Consider the following 8,881-nt stretch of genomic DNA (forward strand, 5'->3'; position numbering starts at 1 on the left):
GGAGCTGCTTCAACCGCCATGGAAATGGCCCTGCTGACACAAGGGCCCCTCCTTTACCATGTTAGCCCAGTAAAAACGGCTTCCAGCGAGCTCTTCCCAAGACTGCTATTATTTATTCTACCCTGGTTGCCAGAAACAGATCCTCAACAACAAATAATCCAGTATCACAAATGCTGTCTGCTGTCCCTGACCAAGGAACATCAAGAAACTCCATCTCTATTTTAAAAGGAATTTTAAAAGACAAAACCAGATGATGGGGGGGGGGGGGGGGGGCTGGGATTTTGCCACAGTCTTTTGTAAACCAAATCCCATTCTCTTCTCACTAAATTAGGAGAGTAATGGGAACAAGAACTTTCTGGAAACATCTCTCTTTAGGCTCTAAAAGGACTGCAGAAAACACCAGTTTTCCTGGGATATTTATTATAATAAAGCCCTCTGGGCCATTCCCCGAGGCCCCTGTCTTGACTTACTGGCAGAGCCTGTGGGGTGGCACCCGTTTCTCCCACCACTGCAGAGGCAGGGCCAGAAGATACCCAACTGTTCATTTTTGAGGGAATTGCCCACAAGTTTGTTCATTCATCCAGAAAACACATTGGTTTTCTCCTTATTTGGGGTGTAAGATGGATGTCGAAAACCCATTTTTCAGCAGAATGGAGGGCTCACTGTAAATATGCCCCCAGCTAGGGGCTGCTGGGTGGGCAATGCGCTGGGCTTGCAGATGCCAGCAGGGCAAGGAGCCGGGACGGGTGGGAGGATTTAGCCAGCTCCACACTGTGCCACGCCAGGCAGGCTACAAACTGTTTGAATGTTTTTGATTTGCAGCAGGGAGGAAACTCGAAAACCAGGCATCATGACAGACACGGATCCAGTTCTGTGGCACACGGGCTGTGGGCTGGGCGGGACCCCACCCCTGCCTGGATGTCTTTATTACTGAGCTGGGACTGGAGGCCAGTGAGCAGCCAACTAATGGCAACAGCAGATGTGGTCATGGCGGCCAGGCGGGCCTGGGGCCAGGAAGGAGCCTCAAGCCCATAGATAGCAACAGGGAGGTTGAGGAAAGCAGGATGAGGAATATGGGCCAGGACAGGGCCAGCGTCTGGAAGACAGGTCGCGGAGAGCTCCCAGGGAGCTTTGCTTAGAGGAGCAGGGTTGGCACGCTGTTGCCAACTGCCTGGATCTAGGCTGTGGCATCAGACAGACCTGGGCTGGAGTCCTGCATCTGCCACTTAAGAGCTGGACCAGCCACTGAATTCTTCTGAGCCTCCCTTTTCCATATCTGCAGAGGGGCTAACAAAGGATTGTGAGGTTGGTGTGGAGAAACACCTCACACAGTGCCTGACACATAGGATTTCTATACATAGAAACAGTGATTGTTACTACCTGTGTGGCCCTAAGCAGGTAATTGAATCTCTCGGCCTCGGTTTTCTCACCTTTAAAATGGAAGTGGTATTACTACCTTCATCACAGTATTCTTTAAAAGATTAAAGGAGATAATTTATAATCTGGCACATTGTAAGTGCTCAGTAAAGTCTAATTCCTTTCCTTTCTCCACTCCCCTGACACACATTGCCTTCCCCGACCCAGGTAGCAAAGGTGGGGCTCCCCTACCAAGGTGGGAGAGGGCTGTTTCTCGGCGCCGCATGGTTGTAGTTCAGAAGTTTAAAAAACACTGTAAATGCTTACTGTGTGCCATGGGAGGCTATCAGAACACAGGCTCGGAGTCAAAGGTTCACGTAAATCCACACTCAGCCACTTTATGGCCGTGGGATTTTGGCAAATTGTGTATCCTTGGTGACCCTCAATTGCCTTTTCTTTGAAATGGGAGAAATGATACTCACTTCATAGTCTGTTGTAAGAATTATGTCTATAAAATGCCAATTTAAAGGAATCTTAAAAATAAAAAAGTAAATAAAAACAAACAGGGATTAAGAGACCCTAGTAATGAAAGAGAGAAGCAAAGGTAATGAAACATGAAGCTAAATCCGTGAGAAGAAAACATGATGTATTCTAGAACTATAAATAGTCAAGTCAGCCTGAGACAGTGGACACAACTGGGACTTGGGTGGTTTCCAGCTCGCTCTCTCTCACATTCTCTGTCTGGCTCAGTGGGGCCTTGAACAAACCACTTCATCCCTCTGGGTGGAACAGAGCTCTCAGACCCCTTCCAGCCCAAACTTCCCGTGAAGCATGAGAAACTGAGTCCAGCACAGTGGATAAGTGGGGCGACCATAAAGTGCCAGGAGGTGCCGCTGGCAGCTCAGCAAGGGAGCAGGCGAGGTCTGCAGTCTTGCGGAGCAGATGGAAAGGAGAGGGGAAGGAGCAGTAATAGACGGCAGTACAGCTCTGCTCAGCACCTCTGCGAGGTGGAGCCCACAGGGAAATTCTTTATCATCCTTAATTCCAGAACATGGGTAGAAGACCATTGTTAAGTCTACAAAGATCAACCTCTCCCTCAGTGGACGTTATTAATACAACCACAGAAGGAACAGAAATAAAAATGACCAGAATCTATTCAGAGATGCTTGTCACTGCCTCTGAATGAAGATATTTTTAGAATCTCACGTTAGCACCATTTCCCTCCCTGCCCCTGACACTCAGCCTTCTCTGAGGTTAGGTTAGGCTTGAAGTGTAAAAAATTGCCCCCCCCCCCCCCATAAGGGCAGCACCAGAAGTCCTGTCAAAAGCAGGCAGGGATTTACCCTGTGAGAAAACAGATTTGAAAGTCTGGCACCATACCAAGTCAGGCCCTCAGTAACTATTCATACTGGCTGCTTCCCTTGGTCCCACGGTCCCACATATGCAGCAGTATTTTCTACGCGAAATGTTACAAAGGAATAAGAACAGTGAATACTGTAAACAGTAATATGAACGAGCCACTTTAAAATGGAGCCAGAGCTGCCATACCAGAGGAACAGCCTTGTAGGTCTTATACCTCAAAATTTGAAGTGTTAAAAACTGAGCAAAATGAGCTTTGAACTGGGCCTAAGCAACCTCGTTACCCAGAGGACTCCTTACAAAGATAACAAGATGACTATTGGACTGATGACTATCGGAATGAAAATGAAAGACATTGTTTAGAATTAACATCGCTATGTAGCGTTATCTGCACCAATAGAAATGCTGTCCTTCTATTGATGAAATTGTTCCCCTTTCTCATAAATACCCGTTGCCTTTGTCTCCTAATAGGAACATTATTTGGGCTTCTGCCTGAATTAACGATTCCCAAATAGCTATTCTTACTGATGTCAAATAAATGCTTGTTTCCTTCTCAATTTGAAAGGTCTTTTTAAGTTAACAATATAGTCAGAAGACATTGATTCAGGTCCTTGGTGTGAACTCAAACTCGGAACCTGTTTTTCTCATCTGTAAAATAGTATTACCTCCTTCACCCTCCTCACAGGGTTCTCCCGAGGAATAAATGAGATCAGGTATGTGAAAGCACTACTCGAAAGAAATATAAGGTGTGACTATTTGCCCATAAAGATGGTGACTCACTGAGCTTGCATGAAAGGGCTCTGGAGCCCAGACGGACACAGATGAGCAGTCTGGCAGTTTCAGCACATACACTTGTAGCAGGAGCTGCAAGGGAGGGGCTCCTGAATGGCCCAGATCAAAGGCTCCGACCTTCTACAGAGAGACTAAAGTGTACTGTTGGAAAGCAGCATACCCAAAAAAAGAGGACTGCCAAATCAAGCATGTATGGAGCAGCAGTAACCTTGTGTATAAGTATTAACATCTTCAAGGTTTAGCTGAGCGATGTCTTCACAGCATAAAACGCATTGCCAGACATTTGTCTTAGGTTTACCTGTGGGATCATGAAGGAATTGAATAGGAGAAATGCAACTCTTGAATATAAAGCAGCAAATTGCAATTTACAACACTCATGGTCTGTGGCCTTTGATCAGATATTTAACTTGTTTGTAAACCTGTTTCCTCATCTACAAAGTGGGACTAGGAACAGAATGCACGTCTTTGGTTGGCTGTGACACTTAAGGTATAACTCTTGGAAGGCACAATGCCTGACTCAACATGCACAAGATACTGAGTAATATTTTGTCTGAAGGACAAAAGGTGAGTGATTCAATAAAGACCAAGTCAGACATCTGCTCTTTTAAAATGAGATTTATTGTACATAAAATAAATTAATTACAATTTAAGCCAAAGCATGAGTGGCTTTTTAAAGTGCATGTGTGTAGGGAATCTGGCAGTAGCCCCTGCATCTGTTCACCTGCTGTCAGATAGTGTTGTATTTAAGCCATGACTCAGCCAGGCCTGGGAAGCAACCCAATGTGATTGCCATGAGCCATTTACACAAATCACTCCAAAATCAATGGACACACATTTTTTTCTGTACCTGACGCAACAGTTAAAGAAAAGTGTACAGTCTCACAATGACTCAAAGTCTGGGGTTGAAGAGTTTGAATTGTCAACCACTCAACACAAGCCCAACGAAGCGGCCTCATCCCGTGTCAGGAGGAAACAGTGCCTTCCCGCAGGCCATATAAGCTTACAGATGTCTGCACACCCAACATTTTGGCCCATAAGTTCTATGCTTTTTTGGGAGGATGGGAGAATATTTTCCTCTTTGTTCTTTAAAAAAGAAATATGGATATCCTTCGGTTAGAAAGGCATTCTATAAGGAATAGTGCTCCAGAGACGCAAATCTTACTTATAAGAGAAAAGCAATTCTTTCTTCTTTTTAAGGGTGGGGGAGTGGGGAGAAGGAAAAGAAGGGGGGAAAAAAAAGAAAAAGTCTGTGAGAGCTTAATCTGTTCTTTCATTCCCACTGTAAATCACATCAATATATTTGGTGAAACTACAACTGGCTGTCATTTACAAGGTAGTTAAGAACAAAATCAAAATCGACTACGGCCCTTTCCCACTCCATAGGAAAAGACACAGAGTACGTCTTCAGCGAGCAGCTCGGTGGGCTCGCTCAAGCTCATCGGTTTTGTCCCCCTGCTCAGAACAACGCTGCCTTCTCTGCACCAGTTCCATAGGCCCTCCTGGCCGCTCTGCTACAGCCCTTTCTGGAACCATGAATTACTGCCAGTATTCAATGTTCCTGCACTGGGAGAGCCTCGGGCTCTCTTGCTGGGAAGACCAAACCCCTGTGACCAAGTGCCCCTGCTTCAGACGGAGGTGACAGTTCTCACTTTGGCAGAAAGAGCTTGCTTGAACCTCCTCTTCAGGTCCTGCATGTTGGGCGACTTGGGCCTGGGGATGAGGGAGGTTCTTCGCTTCTCTGGCGTGCTGCTGGGCGGCTGTTTGTGACTCACTTCTTTGCACAGGACGTGGAAAGCGTTGTAGACGTCATTGTAATTTTCACTGACAGACACTTCATAGAACGAGCAACCCAGCACGCTGGCCAGCTGCAGTCCGAGCTGAGGGTCCACTTGCTTGACATGCAACAAGTCAGCTTTGTTGGCCACGACTACCACGGGCAGCCGAGTGCCCAGGTGTAGTTGCTGGACGTGCTGGTGGAGCTGACCAATGAGTTCATAGCTCTTGTGGTCGGTGATGGAGAAAACAATCACCACAGCGTCTGCCCAGCGAATGCACCTATTCAGCTGTTCGTTGCAGCTCAAGCCATTCTCGTGGACCTGAAAGAGGGGTGAAAGCAAGGTGAACGGGTGAGTGCCAAAAAGAGTCCTGGCTTGGCTGCACGGCGAATTCAAAAGAGCCCTTGACAGTAATGCCAGGTTGCAGGCCATAAACAAGTTATATCCCCACACACTTCAGCTTTCTTGACAATATGTTGATCCAGCTGCACGGAGTTGGAATAAATAACAGTGCAGCTCACCACACTCAAGTGGAAAATTGACCTGCAGAGAACTCCATGCAGAGAGACTTTGTAGTGCATAAAATGGGAAATTAACTGGCTAGACAGTAAGTCTGGGGAAGTAAAGATAGGAGCTGGAAGCATTTAAACCTGGATAACTGCCCAGTTCAAGAGGGAAAAAAAATCCCAACACATACACACTAGCGTGGCTCTATAGAGTAACTTTCCACAATAAAAAGTGATTCCAAGTATTTGAAGACTATCCTACATGTTTGATTTTTAATGCTGAAAACACAAATATAAAAACTGACCTTTATAACTATAGCAAGGAAACCTTGGCCAATTCCAAGTGTATTTGATTTGGTCTTTCCTGCTGGGTAGAATCCTCCTAAGAAAAGATTTCTGCTCCTCCACCAAATCTCTCAGATTAAGCCAGGCTAAGACTGACCAATAGCCAGATACTATTGAAGAGTCAAACAACGTGTAAAAGCCTCGACTTGACTCCCAAATTTCTCTCCTCCTTTAGCATGAGGTACTTTGAGAACAACTGGACAATTCTACAGCCAGGTAGATTCCCCAATGACCTGGTCACATATCTCAGAGCTTCTTACCTGAATACCTGGAGTGTCTTGAACCTGAATAGCCAGGGTTTCACCTTCTATTTGGACTTGTCTGGTGTAGAGATTACCTATGAAAGAAAAAAGAGATTATGTTCATTCTTCTTGTACAACTGTTAAAACATTATGACATTTTTTTTAACTTAGAAAATATAACCTGAACCAATGCACAATAATAAGCTATAATTTATCCTAGTTAATGCGTTTAAATTCAGATTTTTTTAACAACTGTAATTTTAACCCCGTATCAGTGGATTAAAACCAGGGTAGTGTTTGCAAGTTTTCAGAAACTAATTTGTCTCATTTTAAATGGAGCTTCCATGTTTAGAGTTTTTCCTTGAAACAAGTTTTCTTGCTCAGCATGTGTGAGATTTCTGTTTTATTTTAGTACTTTTCCACTCTGACATAAATTTGTATTTTAGCTATTAAATACAATGGTTTTGTAGGCAAATATTGTTAGCAAATACACAGCCAACATTACCAATTGAAATAAAAATGTGACATAATGATAGCCAACTCTACATCAAAGTAGAAGGCTTCCATGCCTTATCTTGGGATGGTTTATATAGTTCATTTCAAATAATCCCCTGTAGGTACTTCATATGGTCTAAGGAATGAGACAATTTGCTAACAGAACATAGCCCTTAAGCCTCCCCAGTGGCTAATGTTAATCACAGGGATTGAAATAGTGTCCTCTTATTTATTCAGGAACTCTCCTAAAATTCTATCATCTAGTTGTTTTTCTTTGTTAAGAAAAGAAAACTTTAGGTTTACAACTACTCTCCTTTGGCCTTTGCTTTAAAAGGTCACCTCTGAAAGGCCGCCAGCAGAGAGGGAGAGGGGTGGGGAGAGAAGCTGGCCATCTTCTTCTTTTTTTTTTTTTTTTTTATGACTTTTGCAGGAGTGTTTTGAAGGGAGAGGCTCTTGAGTACAAAGGGTGCTTCCCACTGGGGTGCCTATAGTTAAAACATACCAAGGGGAATACTTTCAGGCACTTGATAAAATGATGAATGGGCTTGGAATGGAATGAGGCCAGATGGCAGTTATGGGGGGAGGGCATGGGATGGGGCAAGCAAAGTTGGAGGTGGCAAGATCCTGATGATGACTGTCACTCTGAAGGAACGAGCCTAGGAAACACTGAAAAACGGGAACAGCAGTACTGGTGCAAGCTGATGGCATTTTCCTCAAATGTGTTTCCTCACCTGCATTCCTTTCATAGTCACCAATGAATCGTTTGGTGAGAAACCGGACCACCAGAGCTGCGGGTCAGAAAAGAGAAAGGAAAGAGTTTTAAACCTGGCACTATAAGTTAGAGTGGTCTCCACTCCTCCCCAAGCCTGGAAAACAACTCTCCCACAGAAAGCCAGTCACAAGTGAAATTCCTACCCCCCCCCCCCGCCCTCCCAGCTTTTTGACCCTTCTTCCAGACACACGGAGATGGGGCTAGAAGGCATCGAAGGCATGGTGAATTACGGCTCTGTCCAGCTGGAAGGGTCATTTGGCCCACCCCCCTCCTCCTCTGAGCCTGGCTGAGCCACACCTAACCTGCCACCAGACAAACGTCTTTCCTAACCTTAAAGCCTTCTAGCAGGGTTTACGTTCATTAAGTTCCCTTTTTGTGCCAGACACTGCCAGAGGTTCAAACACCCCAAAGGTCTAATCCCAGTTGTGTTGGTGGAACTGGGAAGGTCGCCTGGCCATTCTGGACCTCAGTGTCCATCACCTGGAAACCGAGGGGGTTGGAAACGTTGCCGGCTAAGGTCCCGCCCGAGGGGCAGCGGATTAATAGGAGACAGTGGGCAGTCCAGCGGCAGCTCCCACCTCACCCCCACGCCGCGTTTATCCGCAACTCCCAGTAGGGGCCGCCCACGTCTAGCCCCGGAGATAAGCGGATTCTCGCCCGAGTGCGGACTCACCGGTCTTGCCCACGCCGCTGGCCCCCACTACGGCGATCTTGACCAGGCGGCGGCCCGCCGCCCCCAGACAGTAATCGGCGGCGGCGGCGCTGCCCGGAGCAGGGTACTCGGCTATGGTGCACATGTTCTGAATGAGGCGCATCGCCGCTCCGGCCGGGGCTGCACCGTGCGGGACGGGAGCTGCGGGGCCGGAAGAGGCTCGCGCTGCGCTGGAGCGGGCAGGAGGACTTGGCCGAGCGGCTCCGCGGTAGAAAGAAAAACAAAAACAACAAAAAGCACCGGAGTGGGCACAGGGTACGACCTGAGCTGCCTCAGACTCCGGGCTGGGACTGCACCCGGGCTGCGCGCGCGCTGTTTTCTCCGGGGTCGGTCCCGCCCCTTGTCTCCCGAGGCCAATCCCGGGGCGCCCTGCCTACGGCCCCGCCCCCGGCGCCGCGCGCGCCGTGCCCCTGGGGGCGCCGGGAGCCAGTGCGGGCCCCCGTGAGGCGCGGGTAAAATGGGGCAGCGGGAGCGAGGAAGCCAACGTGTGGGCCTGAGCGGACAGCTCAGCCAATGGCGGGCGCGGG

General features: G+C 47.3%; 1 protein-coding gene across 1 annotated transcript; it reads right to left on the minus strand.

Moving 5' to 3' along the window:
• Nucleotides 1-4,107: 4,107 nt before the first annotated feature.
• Nucleotides 4,108-8,648, minus strand: RASL11B (RAS like family 11 member B). The gene is made up of 4 exons (XM_019740161.2): nt 8,316-8,648; nt 7,602-7,658; nt 6,394-6,470; nt 4,108-5,603 (listed from the first exon to the last, which is right to left on the minus strand). Exons 1-4 carry the CDS (start codon nt 8,455-8,457, stop codon nt 5,133-5,135), a joined length of 747 nt encoding a protein of 248 aa, XP_019595720.1. The 5' UTR covers nt 8,458-8,648; the 3' UTR covers nt 4,108-5,132.
• Between the last annotated feature and the right edge of the window lie 233 nt (nt 8,649-8,881).

This window comes from Rhinolophus sinicus, linkage group LG02, assembly GCF_036562045.2.
Source record: "Rhinolophus sinicus isolate RSC01 linkage group LG02, ASM3656204v1, whole genome shotgun sequence".
NCBI lineage: Eukaryota > Metazoa > Chordata > Mammalia > Chiroptera > Rhinolophidae > Rhinolophus > Rhinolophus sinicus.

Coding starts and splice junctions, on each gene's coding strand:
- RASL11B (XM_019740161.2), bottom strand. CDS start 8,457: ATGCGCCTCATTCAGAACATGTGCACCATAGCCGAGTACCCTGCTCCG. Junction 6,471..7,601: donor TGACTATGAAAGGAATGCAG/GTGAGGAAACAC, acceptor TTTCTTTCATAG/GTAATCTCTACACCAGACAA. Junction 5,604..6,393: donor AAGACACTCCAGGTATTCAG/GTAAGAAGCTCT, acceptor CCCCTCTTTCAG/GTCCACGAGAATGGCTTGAG.